Here is a 21,757-nt window from a genome sequence, read left to right on the forward strand (position 1 = left end):
CTGAGTTAGGGTTTATGTGCTTATACTAGAACTTACACTTCACTGTAAAACTTGCTGAGTTTTCCATGAATAGCATTTAACGTTAGAATTACTGTTTTTTAAAAAAATTAGTGGGTGTTTTCTCACAAGATTCTTTTAGGACTGTACTTCTGATACAAACTGTTTAGGGAAACTGTTTGAGTAACAACCCTTTTCACTTAAATGTGTCACATCCAAAAACTGCCCAGCATCAGACGCACATAGACTAAATAACATATATCTATATTATACGCACATTTATATCATAAACATGCCTGTCTATGTAAATAAAAAAATAAATAGATAAACAAAAATTTGTGGGGATGCAGTAAATAGTTCCTGATTTGAGAATACAGCATTACTGTATGTATGTCTACTGAAAGCAAATACCTTTAGAACAGAAATTCTTTGGATCTTTTATTCATAACTGATATTTTATTTTTACATTAATTAGTTAACACCTTTGCTATAAGCAATTTCAAACCAGGAGTATATGAACCACAATAATCCTCGAACTGGAAATAAATCTGAGTCACAGCTTTAAACTGTTTAAAAAGAATAAAATCAATTTTGATTTGATGAAGAATTGATATCAGTTATAATTGAACTTACACCAGAACTAAATAAAAAAATACGCAACTTAATGGGTTTCATTTGCAAAACACAACCAAAATCAATGATTAAATATTATATGATGTATATTACCTGTAATTATAAGAATAATGTATCTACATAAAAGTAAACCATTAGCAAAAAGCTTGACTCATGACCTTTTCTGAACTCTTGTGACCTTCACACTTTTACTGAGTTATGCATATGGATTTTATAGAACTTTAAAATAAAACTTGGCAGGAGCAAATTGCAGCAATCTGTGCAATTGCTCTGCTTTAAGAGAGAAAGGCTTTACAAACTAAACTTCTCAAATTTTATTCCAATATCTGTTGTGGCTATAATATCATACAGTTTAGTTAGGGACTTTGAAACTATATTCATTATAAAATTCACTTAATCAAAACTATTTAATAAAATCAGGTTAATGCCAAACAGAATGCTGATTAGTTGAATATAGACCTCAGTCACATTCAGCTCCATTAAAACTCCACAAAGACTCTCAAACTAAACGCAAGATCATCGATTCTAAATTCAGCAGTAATTACTTTAGACAATTACTTTATGATGTTACACCACTTCAAGGAGTTGATTTATGCTTGGACTTTGTTTACTGATAAATCATATCCAAAGGATTCATATCTTTGCCAGATTCCATGCTGATTAAAAATATGTGGTAAATTCACTGCTGCAACTTAACAGAGAGTAAATGCACATTGCATTGTAAAATAATAGTTTTTGGGGTTTTTTTTGAGAAATAGTTGGAGTTTAGGCAAACTGTTTGAGTAACAAACTCGACTAAGTTCAGTACTAGCTCAGTACTTGAACACACCTGTGTGAGAACTCTGCCCTTGCAAACAGTTTCTATCATTATTTGACCTGTTGGGCACCATTGCTAGAGAAACCAGAAGTTGGTACAAAGAGCTTTGTCACATCAGTGAAAATGCCAACTCAAAGTTATAGCTAGCAACTTTGGGAAAGAACACCTATTCCTGTGCTGCTAGTCAGCATTTATCAGTAAACAATTTGTTTCTAAAGAGAAACTAGGGCTGCTTTTTACTCTTGCTTGTTCTTTTAGAGTTAATTTGTGGTGGTTTGACGTCGGTTGGATTCCAGGTACCCACTGAGGACGCTACCACTTCTCTTCCTCAGCTAGACTTGGCAGAGAAAAATATAATTCAAAGCTCATAGGTCGAGATAAGGACAGGGAGAGATCACTCACCAATTAAATAATGGGCAAAACAAATTCTACAATTTCATATGTAGCAAATTTTAGTAACTATTTTTAAAGTTCTTTTAGAATAAACACAAGACAGACTTTGAAAATGCGCAACTAGGTATCAGGTATTTACTAAATACAGAACAATTAGCATAACTTCATCCATGCACGCATTATTTAGTTTGCAATTCTGCCTTCAAATTTGTTTTCAAATCACTGGGAACAAGTATATCCCACTGGAGGTTTGTAGGCATTATTTACATTCATGTCAGAGACTGACAGAAATGTTTCAGGAACAAGAAACTCTCCTAAAAAGCATAATTGACAATTCCCTGTCAATTCACTCTCATTACATTCCAGTTCTTCATTTCTAAGAAATAGCCTTCTCCTAACTTGTTCATTTATTTTGTGGTAATGAGTTGTTTGAGTATGTTTTGGTTTGGGTTTTTTGTGTGTAAATAGTCATGGGTTTTTTAATTGCAAAAATTAAATACTGAATCTAAATAAGTTGCAGTCCACTGTTACTCAAAATTATAATGCACTTTGATATAAAACAGCAACAGTTACTACAGAAAATGCCTTTTCTCCTTCTCTTCTAAAAAGACAATTGCCTTGAAGAGCATAGCAGACATATTTCAATATCTAATGAGGAACAGAGTTCAACCTGAAGAACCTGAAGTGGTACAAGAAACACAGAAACTTTACATATCCTACATAAGCAAAGTGTATGGATAATGGTTAATAAAGCCTCTTAACAAAATACATTTATTGGTAGCTTATGTTTCTTCTTATTCAATCTTTTCTTTATGGAGTTTTGTAGCAGAAGCACCTACTGTCTACTGTCTTCTGCTGTTTTCAGCTCTAGAATGCTAGATTTAAGGTAGCATATAATCTAAATCTGCATTTTCTACGCTGTAGATAATTTCACAGAATTATAGAATTATTTAGGTTGGTAGAGGCCTTTAAGATATTTGAATCCAATAATTAACTCAGCACTGTCAACTCCATTACTAAAACCTGTCCCTCAATCTCATATCCACAAATCTTTTAAATAGCTCCAGGGATGGTCACTCAACCACTTCCCTGGACATCCTGTTCCAATGTTTCACATCCTTTCCATGAAGGTATTTTTTCTAACACCCAACCTCCCTCGGCACAGCTTGAGGTAATGTCCTTTTGTCCTGTTGCTTATCAGTTGGGAGAAGAGACTGAGCTCCATCTTGCTACAATCTCCTTTCAGGTACTTGTAGACAGTTATTTACTGTCTTACTGAACTTGATGCTTTGACACCAAAGTAGGTACTATCTGGTAATTCAACTGTTTTTTGCAAGTGAATTACCATGGCTCAAGGTATCAACAGATGATAACCAATATAATTTTTTATCATAACAATTATTCTTTATAAATTCAGAGCAAGAGAAGAATGCAGATTTCACTGGGATACAGAACACTCCTGAAATGTGTCAGGTTTGGTCAGAGCAAGAGATTACAGGGAAATTGTTTGGAATAGTTGGGAATATTCAAGAATCTTCCCAGGGCCTCAAATAATCCCTTGTGCCAATCTTTAGTTACATATATTATTAAATCATTGTCTTTGTGTTGTTTAAAATGGGCAAAACATCATTGGGAGAAGAATGGTTTGACTAGAAATTTGTGGCTACATTAAAAAAACATAAGAGGAAATACCAATTTTAAATTACCTTGTCATATTTTCTTCCAGCTGGTTAAGCATGTCTGAAGTTGAATTCATTGAAAGGTTTTTAAGCTCATCTGAAGAGAAATTGCCTTAAAAAGGAAGAGAAGAGCAAATACTTTTAGTTGAGTAAGATTTAACAAATTTGTTTTCCTGCATGCTGTTCAGTATATCTGGAGTGGCTACATCTTCTTTTGAATCAAGTTGATTTGGAGAAAAGAGGAAATTTTAATGCACATGAATGAAGGTTACCAACGCAGGGCTAGTCATAACTCCACTGACTACAAAACTACATCACTATATTTTAAGATTAAAAAGTCTCCCTGGGCATACAGACATAGAAGAACAGAACGGTTTGGGTTGGAAAGGACCTTAAGGAGTCCATCCAGTTCTAACCACCCCCTACCATGAACAGGGACACCATCCACTAGACCAGGTTGCTCAGGGCCCCATCCAAGCTGGCCTTGAACACTTCCAGGGATCAGGTATCCATAACATATCTGGAAAACTTGTTCCAGTCTTATCACACTCATAGAAAGGAATTTCTTCCCAATATCTCCTCTAAATAGTTCCTCTTTCCATTTAAAGCCATTACTCCTCATCCAATTACAACAGGTTGTTATAAAAAGTTGCTCTCCTGCTCTCTTGTAGCCTGATTTCAGGTACTGAAAGGCTGCTATAAGGTCTCCCAGGAATCTTCTCCAGGGTGAACAGCCCCAACTTGCTCAGCCTGTCCTCATAACGGAGGTGTTTCAGCCCTCTAATCATGTTTGTGGTCCTCCTTTGGACTTAATCCAACAGGTATCCTTCTTATTCTGGGGATGGTGCCAGAGCTCGCTGCAGCACTCCAGAGAGATGTAGAGAGGGTAGAATCACCTCCCTCCATGTGCTGGTCATAAATATTTTGATGCAGCCTATGATATTACTTACTGGGGTGCAAGCCTACAGTGCTGGCTCATGTTGAGCTTCTTATCAACAAACACCTTCAAATCATTCTCCTCAGGGCTGTTTTCAAGCTATTTTTCTCCCAGTCTGTATTTATGCTTGAGTTCGCCCCAACCGACATGCAAGACCTTGCACTTGGCCTCGTTGAATTTCATGAGATTCCCAGACACCCACTTCTCCAGTCTGTCAAGATCCCCGTGGATGCTCCCTTTCCTTCGAGCATGTCAGTTGCACTGCTCAGCTTGGTGTTATTGGAAATTTGCTGAGGGTGCATTGATCCCACTGTCCATGTCATTGACAAAGCTGTTAAACAGTGCCAGTCCCAATATTGACCCCAGAAGAATCCACTCATCACTGGTCTCCATTTGGACAACTCTTTGAGTGTGACCCTGCAGCCAATTTCCTATCCACCAAGTGATCCATCCACCAAACTCTTGCCTCCTCAATTTAGTGGAAAAGATGTCGACAGTGTCAAATGCTTTGCAGATAGTCCGGGTAGATGATGTCCAAATTCTTCCCTACACACTAAATCTGCAACTTAGCTGTAAAATGCCATCAAATTTGTCAGACATTATTTGTCCTTTAAAAAGTCATGTTGGTTATCATCAATCATCTTCTTATATTCCATATGCCTTAGCACAGTTTCCAGGGCTATCATGATCTTGCTGGGCACAGAAGTGAGATTGATTGGCCTGGAGTTCCTTGCGTCTTCCTTTTTTCCTTTTTAAAAAATGAGAGTTATGTTTCCCCCTTTTTCAGTTAGTGGGAACTTCATCAGATTGCTATGACATCTTGAATATAATGGACACTGGCTTAACAACTTCCTCCACCAGTTCCCTCAGGCCCCACAGATGCATCTCATCAGGTCTTGTGGACTTGTGCACCTCCAGATGCCTCAGATATTCTCAAACCTGAACTTCTCCTACAGCAGGCAGTTCTCCATTCTCCCAGTCCTTGCCTTTCCCTTCTGTGATTTGCGCCTCGAACATTTGCCGGTGAAGACTGAGGCAAAAAATGATTGAGTCCCTCAGCCCTTTCCATATCTCAAGTAACCAGGTCTCCCATTTCCTTCTGGAGAGGGTCCACATTTTCTCTCATCTTCCTTTGAGCACTGACCTACCTGTAGAAGCTTTTATTGTTGCCCTTGACATCCCTGGCCAGATTTAATTCAATCAGGGCTTTAGCTTTTCTAACCAGATCCCTGGCTGCTTGGATAGGTACTCTGTATTCCTCCCAAGCTATCTTTCCTTGTTTCCACCCTCTCCAGGCTTGCTTTCTGTGTTTGTCTCTTCTTTGTTGGAATGCATTGCTCCTGGGCTTGGAGGAGGTTGTCCTTGAATATCAATCAGCTTCCTTGGGCCCCTCTTACCTCCAAAGCTCTATCCCATGGTACTCTATCAAGCAGGTCCTTGAAGAGGTCCAAGTCTGCTCTACTGAGGTTCTAGATACTGATCTTGCTGTCCTCCTTCCTTGCTGCTCTGAAACGCCACCATTTCATGCTCACTGCAGCCCAGTCTTCTCTTGAGAGTCACATTCCCCACCTCCCTCCTTTTTAGAAAGAGTAAGGTCCAGCAAGCACCCCTTCTCCCTGGCTCCTCAATCGTTTGAAAAAGTTATCATCAACACAGTCCAGGAACCTCCTGGATTGCCCAGTGATGGTGTTCCTCCAGCAGTTATTGGCATGGTTGCAGACCCCCATGAAGACCAGGGCTTATGAATGCAAGGCTGCTCCAATCTGTCTATAAAGGAACCTCATCTGCTCAGTCTTCGTGGTCAGGTAGCCTTTAGGAGACTTCCATTACAATGTCACCCCAACCATAGTGAATCTCTATTACCATGAACATGAGCTACTAATTTGCACCAGAGTATAGCATTGTAGTCTGACATCAGTATCTCCTGTCAAGATGTGTGAATCTTCCTGTCTTTTTTAAAAATATGAGCCACTGTTCCTGTCATAGTAGATAATTTCTTACCTGTAAAATTTCCAGGAGTAATAAAACTGTCAGTCATATCACCAAAAATTTTCATCGCAATAGGAAGACTGCTTCCATGGGCTATTGCCAGCAGAGTGCCTAGTAGCATTAATAATTTATCTGACCAGCTGGAGTATCGAAACTGTGAGTGAGAAGAGAAATTCATTCTAACTGTTGTATTGGAATGCTAACACAATTCTACGTCTACAAAGTCAAGAAAGTAAAGAAAAAGCCATCAATTGTACACCTGCTGTCGCAAAACTACAACTTTATCTCCTCAGAAATACAGTTTAAAAACAATTAAAATGTACAGGAATAAATCCTTTCTATGTAAGCACTTTTATACTATAAACTGTCAAAACCAGAGAGATGTGCCATTTTAATGCACTAGTATCTGCACCTGGGTGAGAAAGGTCATAGGAAAACAAGGCACAAGAAATTCACACTTTTACATTTGCCATTTAAACTTCTAATTATCAGAATTTTTAATGGCATTATGATAACTAAGGTAATAATTGCTTTTACTGTAAATTTATTATTATTCCATCAGAAAAAGTGTTCCTAATGTACCATAGACATCATAAAAATGTATTGAAATCTTAAATCATCTTGCCATTGAACTTCCTAAAGTTTGAGCTTATCTATTACAAAATCATTGGTTTTATTCTGTCTTGTAAAATATTAAGTTTACTGATTTAAATTATAGTTTTATGATGTAATTGTACAGGTGTAAGCTGTATATAGCAAAGCAGAGAAATTGGACACTGGCCACCATCATGTACAATAGTTTTATGTCTGTTATTTGCAGTGTCGTGTATTACACACACTAAACCAACAAAGTATAAAATATTTCAGTATGACTAAAAGGGGCTTAGAATTTACTCGATTAAATACTAAAAAGTTGTCTTTTAAAAAACCATGCAGAAAATTTTAAAGAATCTGGAACCTTTTAGCATACAATTCTTAGTTTTAATTTTCATAAGTGGCATGGAATTACCCTTGACTGCTGACTCAGGTGATTGAATAATGACTCATGGGGATAATTAGTGTGATTAGTACCTGACTGATAATTTAGAGGACATGACCACACTCATTGTATGTATATGGCCACCCTTCTCATTGTCTCAGAAGAAACGACTGAACATGGAAATTCCTATCTTTCACAAACCAATATCTGGCATGGATGTGTTTAAGATGAGAAATTACTAAGGGAACATTCCCAAGAATCCTTATCTGTAATAAGACAGCTTCTTTTGAATAACTACTTTCAGAAAAAGAACTGCTTGATTTCTATACTACAGCAAATATTCTGTAGTATGAACATATTTGGTAGAGACACCATCACATATGCAGGATACCAACATAATTGTAACCATTTTTGACTACACTTTGAAATGTGACTATGTGTACATCTATTTACATACATATAGAGAGAATAAACCTTACCAGTGCAAGTGGGCTGACCACCTTAGGTTTTTCCCCTTTTTTCTGCTTCTTTGCCTTGCTAAAAAAAAAGTGTGGTAGTTTCAGTGAATTTAAAAATGGACCATATTTTGCAGAAATACAAAATCAACATATTAATGCAATTCGGTTATATTATAACTATGAAATCATTTTACATCAAACAATTGTGTAAAATGAACATGATTTATTAAGCATTCTTGAGATGTTTCTATTTAAATCTTCAGCAATATAAGTAACATCACTTCCTAACTTCAGTCAATTTAAGTCATGTTCTTCCCAGTTCACCCCTTCAAGGATGAAACAACACCAACACCACTATCTGGTCAGGGAAGTTGTGAACTAAAGCTCTTTATATATTTCAAAACAGAAGAGAGGAAAACTTTTGGACATAGTAGATGGGGAGTAGATAAAATATTCAAGGTATGTAATGTTGATTCACTGCTGTAGTAAGAATATTAAGGTAATTTGTAGCATATGACATAAATGTATCCAATATTTCCATTCCAACATAACTTCTGTCATATTTTAGAGTTGTTTTTCTAGTCAATACTGTGGACACTTAAGTCCTTTAAAGGAAAAAGTAAATAGACCTTTTGCATGAAATAAATGTGCCAATAAATGCTACTCTCACGTTGATACAAAGCTTTCTCTTACTAGGTTTTCCTAGCAAAATAAGGTAAAGTAAGATTTAAAATATGAAATTCAATAAAATATAAACCACAGAAATTAAGTCTAATAAGCTTCAATACAGAATGTTTACTATATTTAAGAATACTTACTGTTTGTCTTCAGGTTCATGATCCTGGCTGGATGCAGTGAGCTCATGACTATTTCGATCTGCAGTATACTTCTTTTCATCTTCAGAATGCATTTTAAATTTATTGAAGATAGTTTCCTATAAAACAATATTTGAATGAGAAATACACAATCTTAAGCTGACTACAGAAACCTCAATCATTTGTTTGAAAGAAAAATATGGATACTTATTACACTCAGTAAAGTTACTATCCTATATTGCAAGGTGAATATTCATAATGCACAAGTATAAGCATATTGAAAGAAGTCCAGAAGTATTTAGTTTCCTTATAAACATTTATATTCTGCATTTATCCATTTGATAACTGTCATTCATTTAATTTAATTTGAATTATATAAGAATAACATTTTCTGCAATTCAGCACAGATAAACAAAATAAATTAAAAATAAAATGCTTATTTAAAAGAATATGCAGTTAATTGTATTTGTCTCAGTTTTAGTTATCAGTGAATCTATAAAATATCTCTGATTTTTAAAAAAAATCCCCAAACTACTGACATACCGTGAAAGGTTGTTCCCACTTTGCATCCACTCCGATGAAAAAGTATTCAAATCTGAGCAGAATTAATATGGTTAAGTACATGCACCTTGGTTGGACTTTGCTCCTCTTATGTAACCGACATAATAAATAGCTTTCTCTTGGATTTTTTCCCACTCCAATAGGCTCATTTACCTTGGATAGCAAAGCTTATGCACTTTGGACTGCACCTCCCTTTTCCTAAAGGGAATAATGCTAGTCCTTGAACACATGCATAATTCATTGTCACCTGGGGAAACAAGCCTGAATACTTTATTCTTCCACCAGAAAAAGTTCCCTATTATAGGTACTGTTGTTTTAATTATGTCCCTAAAATGGAAAGGAATTCCTCTTTACCTTATTAAAGATGTTGCTGGAAGCTCGAAGTAACTGTTGCACTTAAGGACGAACCCATTCTTGAATACACAGTGAGAATGAAACCAGGCAAAACCAAAGCATTGTTTTAATATTTTGCTTCCTTTCCCATCTTCTAAGTCTAATCCAGGAAAACATTACCCATCTAGTATGAAAGAGAAAAAAAAAAGATTTTACTATAGTGCCTATAGTTCCTCATTTGAGTAACTGCAGAACAACAAGATGAGTTTCAGACTCAGTTTTGAAGTGCTTTGGAAATAGCTTTGGTCAGCAGAAATTTGCCTAATTAGTATTTTAAATTTATGTTTATATTCTAAATTGTTTGGAATAGGCCATTTGTTATATTGTGGAATGTATTGTTTTTATCAGAATCTGTAGGCATTACTTCAATGAAAACTAACAAATGTTTTACACATTTGAATAAATTAGTTGCACTTCAGTTGCCTGATTTCAATGTATGTATTAAATTTGATACTTTTATGTTCAACACTTTTACAGAAATAAAATTTATAGAAAATGAAACAAACAAAAAAAAATTGTCCTAGAATACAAGTAGGTTTATATGAATTTTTCTGTAGGTCTTCTAAAATTTGCTTAATCTGATAATTACCCAGAAGAAATTATTTTTGATCCTTTTTGTCATACATGCTTGTAATTTCAAAATGTTAGTGAAATGGTATTTTTATAATGTTTTGGAATAGAGATAGTCTTATCAGATCGAGGATTACTTCAGAAAGGGTAGTTTAGCATTTCCAGTCAAGCAGAATATAAAGAGTTAACAAGTATTATATGTAATAAGTGTTATATATTTATCAAAAGTCATTGTGATATATTTATATAGAAGTCTATCCACAGCAGTTACTGGGAATACTACATTTTAACTTGTGTGCCTAAATGCTTTCCTGGGTTTGATCTTAATGGACTGCTCCAATTACTTCAGTGACAACCAAAAGAACTAAAGAATCTTTAAAGAAAAGTCAATTGATTTAAAAAAAAAGAAATAGTATATGCAGTGTTTTCACAACTGTTTGGCCTTAAACAGAAAATAGAGAGAACTCTGAGATCTCTCACAATGTTCTGTTATCTCATTGCAATGTCTCAACGCTATTGCAGTGCAATCATGATAAGAAACGGAAATAGAAATAAAACAGAAAAGCAATTTCTACCAGAGTGTCTCTTGTCTGCATACAAAGACATCTATCTGGTTTTATCACACTGGGAGCTGAAGCAACTAAATTGATATTAAGAAGTGGGAAAATTGAGGAAGTACAGTATTTTATATCTACTTAATAAGATAGAAAATTCTGTAACTTCTCTATAGCTCCTGTAGTTTGTTCAGTCACACAGCTCCACAATTGCAGCATATCTGAAATCAGAGATCACTAAATCTTTCGTATAATGTCTTGTATCTTAACTGATAATTTGGGTGAGAATATATAATTCCAGTCTGAAGAGATTAAATCTGTAAAATAAACCAACAACAGAAGAATCTGAGGCATCACCACTGCACATTACCTGAGTATATAAAAACCATGCGGGTGAATGAGCAGATTCACAACCAAAGATGTACAAAACCACCTAGAAACAGTCTAGGTGCCAGTCAATCCAATATGAGGAGAAACACGATCTCATCTAAAGTCTGGTGACTGTTTTCACCCTAAATACATTAGCAGGATTCATAAAGCCAGTGTTTGAAAACTGCTGTCTTGCCTCAGAACAGTTATTTGGTTAACTCAACAGCTTACCTTCAGCTTTAGCCAATCTTTGATGCCACCAAGGAGGAATTTTTAGCTCTATAGGCTAAAGACTTGCAGCATGAAATCTTGTATAGACATTGTATCAAGTAGACATTGATGCTACGTAATGATGCCTTGAAAGCAGAATGTCCTGATCATTCACTAGCTCAAGATAAAAGAAAATGCTTTGGTTTTTTTTAATGTTTCCACTTACTAGTCACAAGTTTCCCACAGAAGAGGGATTTAAACAGAGATGACCAATTTATGACCTTTGAGCTATTTAAGGCTCATAAACAATTTAAAATTCCTTCTCAAACCAGTTTGTTATACTATGATTAGAAGAAGTGGAGATCTGGTAATATAGGAACTGTTGGACAATTCAAACCCCTTGTTGCAGAAGCAAGTAAAGAATGCCCGATAAGTTCCATCCACCTGGACTGTCTGAAGCTCTGCTGCAAGTCCATTTCAGCCCTATCCAACAGTGCATCAGTGGGATTTTATGAAGATAATGACAACTGCAAATCAAAGAGTTACCTCTATTGAGTTATGGAGTAAATGTTTTAAGATATTTTAGCCAGTAAAAAGTTCTCTAAAGTGACTCATCAGGTCAGGTAAGCAAAGTAAAGCCTGCACAAGAGGAAAACTTCTAATTTTACATTAAAAATTACAAGTGGTCATAAGTTTGTTACACCTACTGGCTAACTGCTTCTACGCTCCATTTCCCCTCACAGACATTGTTTAGTTGAAGATAGAACAATATGTCTTGGATATTACAATTTCTGTGAAGCTCTGCATCATCAGATATATTTTCTATGTGAAAATACTTACATATATTCATGAGGTTTACTCAATCTTCTCTTTATTAAGATAGTAGCCAATTTCCCTTTGCCTGACAAACTTTGATTGTTTCTGCATTATATTCACACATCTTTTTTAGAATTTTAAGCATAAATACTTTTTACATGTTTGAAAGATTATCATAGGCCCCTTGAAATGCTCTGTCGACATTAATTCTGTAGACTGAAACACAGATAATTCCCTTCTCGTATGTGTTATAAATACATGGTTTGAATAATCTCTCTTGAACACTCCAGTATAATGAGAGATCGTATTGACACAATAAACTAAACCTTAAATCCTTCTTTGAGTCATTGTTCTTACAGACCATTTACCAGACTTTTCAGTATAACTCTAAGTTGTAGTTTGCGTGATCGCAACATAATTTTTGTACTGCAGTTGTTAGATATATACAGATCATCTTATACTGTACTCACTATTAATTATTTCAGATTGTTTCCCAGTAGTTAATTATCTAAATTTACTTATTCAACTCGCTTCTTGTGCCAAAATGTCTTAATATTTTATTACCAAACTGATAATGAGATAAGAGTTTCTGAAACTGCAGAAAAAGGCATTTGAAAAATAGGGGTCTCAGGTTTTGTGGTGAAGTTTCAACAGCTTATGCTTCTAAAAAATACTTTATGTTGAGAAAACCTCAGTCCACAAATCACACATTGGATCTATGAATTTTTTAATCTGATGCAGGCCAGCACATCATCAATTGACACATGATACTGGAACTACTGACACAGAAATGTTAATCTAACTTTGACATCACAAACAAACTGTAGTGAAACGATGACCTGATGCCTTCAAAATTTTCTAAAAATATAAAAAACCCCTTATGTTTTAAATATACTTATTAACAAAATTAGAAAACAGGACAAGAAAGTGAAGTAATTACTTCAACGTCTGCATATGTTGTGATCAGAGAAAATCACACAAACTATTTTTTTCTTCTATTTAATTTAAAGATGGAAAGTTGGATTTTCCAATAAGAGCCAGGTAGGCAAAATGCTGGAAAGGATTGCAGGAATTCTGTAATGATTCCTCAATGACATTCAACCCTAGCATAGATCAGAACATCGGTGAAGAATCTCTGATTTATGGTACTAGTACACCTGTTGTATTTTAGTAGCTGTTAATCGGGGCTGGAAAAGAATCATACTCTGTAATTTTGTCAGCTTGGATACCATTCTAGCAATGAGAATTGTTCTATATGAAGGGAATTATTATACCATCAGAAACTGAGAATTTTATGTTCCTTTAACTATGCTGTACACTCAGCTACAGGATAATGCCTATTGTAGTTTCTGGACATTTTGTTTTTCCTGGATGAAACATGAGAACATATCAAGTTAATGTAAGCATCAATCTCCTACTTGTGTTTAAAAGGAAAGTCTATCCTGAAAAGCATGTTTTAAAATTACAAAACTTCACTCTTATTGTCTGTGATTTGATTTGTAGTTAATTGCTTATTCTCATAAAGCAGACTGCCACAAACTAATGCTGCTAGATTCCTACTACTGATGTGCCAGTTTTCAGCTTTGAAAACATAATCTTTACTTGCTGGATAGTTTCATTTAAAGTAATATTATTCCTACAGTTAGAAAAATGAATTTAAAAATATAGTACAGAACATTAGGGCTTCAAAAATGTTCAGGACTTTACTTTACAAATGAACACTGATGGGAAAAGATAAACAAAATTAATTTTTGTGCAGGTGGAAAACATTTTTCCCAGTAAAATCTGAATAAAATAGGTAATAGTATGACACATCCAATTTTTGTCCATCTAATTTTTCTAGGTAAAGATATGCCTGAGTGCCTTTGATTGAACCGCCACCTTTTGCCATGCACAAAGAGCCCTTTGTAAACTGAATACACACAGCTTAAAAGTATTCAGCAGTTACTGATTAGTTACCATATATTACCATTTTTCGATAACTTGAATTAATGAAATACTAACCTGAGTGTTGGTATGTTCAGTGCCTTGAAGCAAGAAACAGGAAAAATCTTTGTTGGCCAGTAAGTCCTCAGTGAGGTAGGGTGGAGCTGATTTCTACTGCCCCTGGAATGGATCCTCACTGGGGCTGAATTGCTGTCTTCCAAAGCCCTGCTTTTCCCTTAGGATTTTATTTCTTTTCACGATGATTTTTTTTTCTCATGAATCCCTAAACTGCTGCTTAACTCCAATTCAAGAGTCTTACCTCTGTCTGCAATCTTTCTTACCTTGCAGAAGCCCATTTTATCAACTTCCTTGCAGTTCTTGCTCCAAATTAAGCAATATCCTCAAAAATCTGAAAGATGGTTACACTTCTGTCTTGGATCACAGCTGAATACCTGAGAAACAAGGAAAGGAGTTTACAAACTCGCTACATATGAAATATATAACAGCATTAGTATTATATTTTCTACAGAAATCAAGGCTATTGACTTATTCCCTGGTACAATACTATCCAAAGTCGTATTTTCTAAATGCTTACATTCTATTCCCTACTGTCTGTGAAATGTCTAGATCACAGTGGAAATTATGAGAATGAAAAACCTCTCATTCAGCTTCTTCCCAGTAATACTGAATTTCAAGTTTTATAATGTCAAAATGCCATCCTGTCCTCCTTCATTCAGATCACATCAAGTATTACATATCACATTCTTAACAGTGTTTGAATTCTGTACCTCTGTCATTAGTTTCCAAAAGCAAAGATGGAAAAGTTCAGAGTATCTGAACTACTTGGAGGCTTTTTCGATGTCTAACATGAATTTTCCTTGAGATAAGTTAGACCTGTTACCCCTTCCCTGTCCACAACAAATAGGAAGAACTTCTACCACTTAACTGGACAGTACTTTCACAATTTTGATTTTGCATTCACAAGTGTTGCCTGTCCTCTCTTGACAAAAAATTCCAACAAAAACAAAACCCTAAACCAAAATAAACAAACATCCCCCCACTTTCCACCCCATTTCCTATAACCCCTCTAGGCAGAATTGGTGCTATTGATCTTTGACATTACTATCCTCTAGACACAAACGGTTTCAAAGCTTTGGGTTTTTTTCAGGAAAGTAGCCCCAAACTAGGGATTATTTCAATAATAGGCAAATATTTTTAATTTCTGTAAGTAATTTGACTTCCATTTTCTGTAGCAGTATGGAAATATATTTACTTATTTTATTTGATTTTAGACATTGGATTTCGTTGCTGTGGTGAAATGACTGAAAATAATCACTTCATCTCATAAGAGATTGATTATGGCACTGTGACCATGCTCTGCATGTTAGTCTTTAACCACAGTTAAATTGCTTTGTTCCTTTTTGATGTTTACTGTAAAACAAATGATTGTGCACTCTAAGGTAAATGTGTTTCTACAAGCAATTGGATACAGTGCAGACACACGTTCACAAGCTCCAAACTTTTCAAACAACCATAACTATAGGCAAAAGAGGTAATGCTCCCTCATGTCATTTCTGCTTCCAGAAAGTTCTGCCTTGTGCCACACCTCTGCCTAACATGTCAACACCAATGATGCCTGACAACAACCCAGTGAGACTTGCAAGGAAGATTCCAATTATAATATCAAGATATGTCGGCATGTGGTCATTTTGCAAGAAACAGTTTTAAAGAGACTGGAGGAAATAACTCTCTCACCACGCAGTAATTAAAAAATCAGATTTCTCGATTTTGTGGCCAGCTACACTGTGGCTACAGTAACTGAAAAGGCAATACAGTCTTTTTAGTGACTCAGATTAGATGCTCTAATGTCTGATTAATCTACCTGCATCTTCTCTTATATCCCTATTTCCCTATTATTGCAATATCATTAAAATCTATTTTGATTGCAACAAAGTTTATAGCACTATCTGCAGAGATTACCCTTTTAAGGGAAGATCAACATTTTCTCTACACTTTCCACTCAAACTTGAATTATTAGACTTTTGCCTTGCAAATCCATATTTCAGGGTGTTTTTCTTATTTATTTCTTACTGATGTCTAAGTATAAACTCTGTGTAAAAGTGACATAACATTAAACAGTAATTAAATCAATGAAACTTAAGAATTGTTAATCATGGCCAAACTCATATGAATAATATTAATAAATTTAGACCAAGAAACAGAAGAAAGTACCCATATGCAATATTTAACCAATCAGCAAGCCTCAGGTGTCTTCTTCAATGTTTCTCCCCTTCCCTGTGTAGACATTGAAATCACAGCATGATTTCCTACTTCCCAGACAGAATGGGAGATAAAGGCTGCAGGTCAGATCCAGAAGGACTGGCAGGTGGCTCCCCAAAAAGTTGATATTCATGGGAACCCTTGAACCACAAGGCTTTGTTCAGTGTTGCAGCACCACACAATGATAATTGAAGGAACAAAGTGATCTCTGCTTATATTCCAACTTTCTCAGTCTTTGCACTCTAGCCATCCTCCTTTCTGACTCAGCCCTGTATCATGACCTCTGTACCGTTTACATTCTGCTTGCGTGCAATGACCCCATGTGAGTGCCATGATACTAAATGCATTTCCTTGATTTCTTTTTATACTCAACAATAAATCATGAATGATTAACAGCTCACCCTGATTGAATAAGGTGTTCACAGCAGTCCTGTTTCCACACCACTACTCACTGAGAGCAAATGAGTTCCTTAGTAAGGAAAATGTGCAGAAAGCAACTCTAAGCATCTCATTAAACACCTAGTTAAACTGAGATACCACCTACTGTAAGAAGAAGTCTACTTTCCTTGTATTCATTGTCTGCACCTGACACACAAGGAATGCTGTTCCAGCAGAAATCTAAGAACCTAAGGCCAATATCCTAAGGATCCAGAGATTCCCTGTGGGTAAGGAATGCTTTCTAAATGCTACTGAGATTCCTCAATGGGAGCATCCTCTGAGATTCTTTGAATAGTCAGTACTATGAAGCAGAACCAAATTTAGAGAATTGATCTTTTTTAAACTACCTCTGCTGAGTATCTATGGGACTTGGCACACAAAAAACCCCCCCTTTTATCTAACCAATAGAGGAAAAATTCTGCCAGTGACTCCATGTCATGGGCCATTTGCAGAAGACATTATAGGATTTTTTGTGGTGTCTGAGGATGGATATATTGCTAAATTATCTCACACCCTAAAGAAGACAGATGATTTCTGCAGTGATCACACATGATTGACAATCAGTTCATGAAGACACCCACTGAGTTGGAAGTTATAAGCAGGTATAAACAGAACCAGACCAAATCCTATAACAAAACTGATTCCATGGTATGGTGCACATGAAGGGGAGAACGTATCTGCCTGGGTTATTGATGTAACACCTCAACAACACATTAGCAAAGAAGGGAGTCTATTACTGTATGTGACAGGACCAGAAGTATTTCTCACATACCAGTTGGATAATTTAATATATATTGAAATAGTATGTTTACAAGAACAAAAATTATTGAAATAGAGTATTTAATTTTGTTCCAAATATACATGTGGCAAAATCTCTTTCTGAATAATGGTGTGGTGCATTGTTTCACAACCTAATAGATTTCTACCTACATTCATGTATTGAGTAAACAGAACTATTCAAGAGTGGTAGGTCTCTCAGGGAAAGCATGTGTACATATTTCTTTAAAGCCTAAAAATGAAGCTAAGCCATCATGAGTGCATGTTTTTTTCATACACTGGACATTGGATTGTGTCATCGCATTTAATTTGTTACAGAGTTCACTTTGCTCCATTAAATCCAGCACTAGAACTGACAATTTTCTGTGTTTTACAAGAGGGTGACATTGGGCAGGCAGAATAATGCTTATCTCAAGATTTCATAGTAGGATGTTCCTCATGAACGTTTTAACCCCAAGAACAGTAAAGGTTATCTCGTTTCTTTTTATGTGCCACCCCTATGGTAGTCATCAAAACATTCTTTGTGCTGCCACAATATTCATAGTAGTGGCTATTCTGATAATGCTAAGCTAAGTCAACTGATCTCCTCCCAACAGATAGCATGGATGTAGGCAAGGACTTGATTGTCATTCCATATCAGATGGCTCATGCATACATCAGCATTAAACCATGATAGGAAGTAGAGGAAAAGAATAATTACATTACTCTGAAAATTCACTTATTCACATATATTTAGATGAATACATGAGAAGAGTGAACAACAGAAAAGGAAAAATATATATGTATATCTTCTATATCAGGAAAATATGAGTGGAAATAATGTCAAATGTTACCAAAACGTTAACTCTGTTGTGCATCAGTTTTTATCTAGCTGATAATAAGAACATTCAGGCTTTTTTCTCTCTTTGCATTTGGGTGTTTAAAAGTAGATTCTCAGTTTCTTATTGCTAGATTTACCTTGTAATTTCTGCACTGAATCATTTACTAACTTGAAGACACACCCTGAAACCTCTACTGCATAGATGGGTTTCTGCACACTCAGAAAACCCTTTTACCTCATTATCTATTACTCAGAACACAGCTGTCAACATACAAGGATATAAGGGAAACTCAGACCAAACAATACTGAAAATTCAGGCTAACGTGACCACAAAATAGGTTTTTATGATCCAGTTATGCTGTTAAAACCAAAACAGTGGTAAAAAAATAATGCACACTGTTGGTTACTCCTGCTTGGGTTGTGCTGCGCCTAAAACGTGGGAGATTATTGTAACAATAGTAGCTGATCTGACTGCAGAGCGAGCAAGAGTATTTGCTTAAAAGTTGAGGCCATTGAATTCAGAAACTTTTAAAATGGGGCTTTTGAGACTAAAGGATTAGCTTTCCTTAGCTAGTAAAGATTGCATAGCCTCAGAATGGAGTTTGATTATCAGCTATACTGCAGGAAAAATTTCCTGTAAGAAATTTAGTAGGTAGATGTCTCAGAACAGTTATCTGAGCAATGACAAGAGACTTGACTAGCAGGTTATTCCACCTAGAATGCTATGAGATGGTAAAATACTGTGAATCCTGGGATAATTGCTGATATTGGCATCTGGGAATGTATCTGACCAAATAGAACCACTGGTTTTCAAGTAGTATTGGTACAAGACTTAAGTTAGCAAGAGTAATTATCAGGCATGTAAATCAAGCACAACTACAATGGGAAGAACTGCAAATTTGTCTTCAGCAGGTATGGACAAGGAAAACAGACAAGGTAATGAAGGTAAGAAATAATACAGGAAAATCCCTGTCCTGTAGATCTAATAATAGGTCTATACACTAGACTTTACAGACCGTAATTTTCAGAAACACAGTCTTAAATGACCCACAGCCTCCATTTAAAATAACAATAAAAACCAGCACAAAAGGAAAATAGTCCTCAGTGTGGATTTAGCTCTTTATGTAAAAAGCGGTGGTAATGGTAACTGAAAAATATGCTTGGACAATATGATAAAAACTTCCTTTAGTGGACACCAATGAAACTGCAGGAAGGAAACATGGTAAAATTTGAGAAAAAGAAGTAAAGATTTGAGAAAATGGGATAGAATACATAAATTCTTTGCTGACTCATTTTACCAAGTACATAAAAAATCATGAGGAATGAAAATAGAAAACCTAATAGGTCCCTCTCAGCGAAGCCCTCAGACATCATCTCTTCCTCCCAATAACAAAGACGGGAGACTCTGCTGTCCACTTTCTCCTGGTCTAGTGGTAAAATTACAATATAACCAATGGAAATGGTCAGTAACAATATTAGTACCGGGTGGTCAAGGGAAGAACTTTAACTACCAGTAGTGCCATGATGTTACTTGATACAGTGGTGTCAATAACCAAAACAAACATTTGTTCCAGCTATAGTCCAAGAAAGAGGAAAAATGATGAATCTTACTGTATTATATGCATGAAACGATGTTCAAGTATCTGTGTTAAGATCTCTGACTGCAATTAAATAGCTGCCAAGTTCAGGAGTCTCCTTCTCCTGTTCCTTCAGGAGTGGGAGGATCCCTTTTAGGAACACCAAGGAATTTTTGGCACAGCCTTGTTGAAACAAAATGGGTTAGCTGCAGATTTTGCTAAGGATGTTTGTGAAATTGGGCCTGACCAGTGGGAGGTGAGGGTGGAGTGATTCCTGCAAATCCTTGATGCTTTGTTATTAAGAATCCGGAGGAAGTAAAACAGTGGATATTTGGGCAACAGAATTTCCTCAAGTTTTGTGTGTCTGTAATTTAAAATGGGAAAAAATAGAAATTTTGTTTCAATGACAGAGGAAGTACTCCAATACACCATCAACAAGTTTACTGGAAGGCAAGATCTTGGTCGAGAGACCTATTATTTTAACATCCTATTTGTCCAGGGTTAAAAGCAAAGAAAAAGAGCTAAAAGTGAGATTTTAACACTTAAATAACATAGCCATCTTTTAGGTTATTTGTATGCCTGAAATTTGTGCAACACTAAGCAGAATATTTGATGGTTATTTTGTTACTAATTTAGCCAGAGCTTTCTTTGCAATTCCACTAACAGAGTAGAGCTAGTAACCACAAACATTTAGCTGTTAGAGAAAGTAATGTTGTTTTATCTGTTCCTCAAGATTTTCAAATCAAACATATCACATATGCATGAAATTACCATCAGAATGTGTTATGTCATACCATACACGAATGATATGTCAGTACAGGGAAAAACTGAACGTTTGGGAATATACTCAAAAAGTAGTCAGCATGACTCAAAACATAGGCTTCAAAGCTCATCATGACAAAACTCAGGTACAGTCTAAAGTGAAATATTCAGTAATAATTTTAGGTTTATTTCAAGAAGGTTGGCATCAGCAAAGGATAGAACTGATTATGAGAGTCCATGCATGTAAAAATTGTATTTGTTTCACTTTTGCAGCTGCTTACATTTTTGTTGGAATCATATTTGCAGAAATGAGTAAACCACTAATTAAATTAGTGAAGAAATCTCACAAAACAGAATGGAAATTAAAAAAAAGAAGTAAAACCACTAGTTCAGATGCACACTAGTTTAGATGCACATTATTGTAAGCTGTTTCATGTTCAGCTGGCCACTACCGATCTACACGATGCTGTTTAAAGAACATAGAAATAAAATTGCTTTACTTTGAGATTCTTAAGATTTGTGGGGAAAAAACAGCATTCCGTATTAAAAAACAGGTTTAGCATAGTATAGGCAATTAGCTTTGGGTATAAATCACTAGAGGCTGCTTTGCAGTAGTTCATATCACACATGCTCCGCTAAAGTACATATCACATATACTCCACTGAAGTACAAAATCATTGGAAAAGTACAAACTGGATGTATATCAAACCTAGGCTAGCTGGATACACACCGGCTTTTATAAATAAGAGCTTTCTGTAGAATAAGGCAAGACCATATCACTAGCTCTACAGGGTTTTTAACCATTGGAAAGAAGTGCACTTTACCTGTTCATGTATCTCTCACTGGATAAAGTTCCCTTATTGACTTCGTGCCACAGGTTATTCAGTGTGGTTTACAAATAGCTCCAGCTTGTATCAAAAGTGTGGAAAATTCTCTGTTAGATATGCTGGGAAAAATAAAAGGAGCTGTCTGCCTTCACTCAGCACAAGCAACGGAGCCACAAGCTC

General features: G+C 35.7%; 1 protein-coding gene across 1 annotated transcript in view; it reads right to left on the reverse strand.

The window, feature by feature from the left end:
* ABCB1 (ATP binding cassette subfamily B member 1) overlaps nt 1–21,757 on the reverse strand; it is a 49,897-nt gene extending 28,140 nt beyond the window's left edge. Inside the window, exons 1-7 of the mRNA XM_033070805.1 lie at nt 21,575–21,757; nt 14,438–14,548; nt 9,613–9,775; nt 8,701–8,816; nt 7,904–7,961; nt 6,458–6,599; nt 3,547–3,631 (exon numbers count right to left, since the gene is read on the reverse strand). Of these exons, the coding sequence (XP_032926696.1) occupies nt 3,547–3,631; nt 6,458–6,599; nt 7,904–7,961; nt 8,701–8,792 (377 nt within the window). The 5' untranslated portion in view covers nt 8,793–8,816; nt 9,613–9,775; nt 14,438–14,548; nt 21,575–21,757. The remainder of the gene's footprint in view (nt 1–3,546; nt 3,632–6,457; nt 6,600–7,903; nt 7,962–8,700; nt 8,817–9,612; nt 9,776–14,437; nt 14,549–21,574) is intronic.

Source organism: Catharus ustulatus, chromosome 1 (assembly GCF_009819885.2).
Source record: "Catharus ustulatus isolate bCatUst1 chromosome 1, bCatUst1.pri.v2, whole genome shotgun sequence".
Lineage (NCBI taxonomy): Eukaryota > Metazoa > Chordata > Aves > Passeriformes > Turdidae > Catharus > Catharus ustulatus.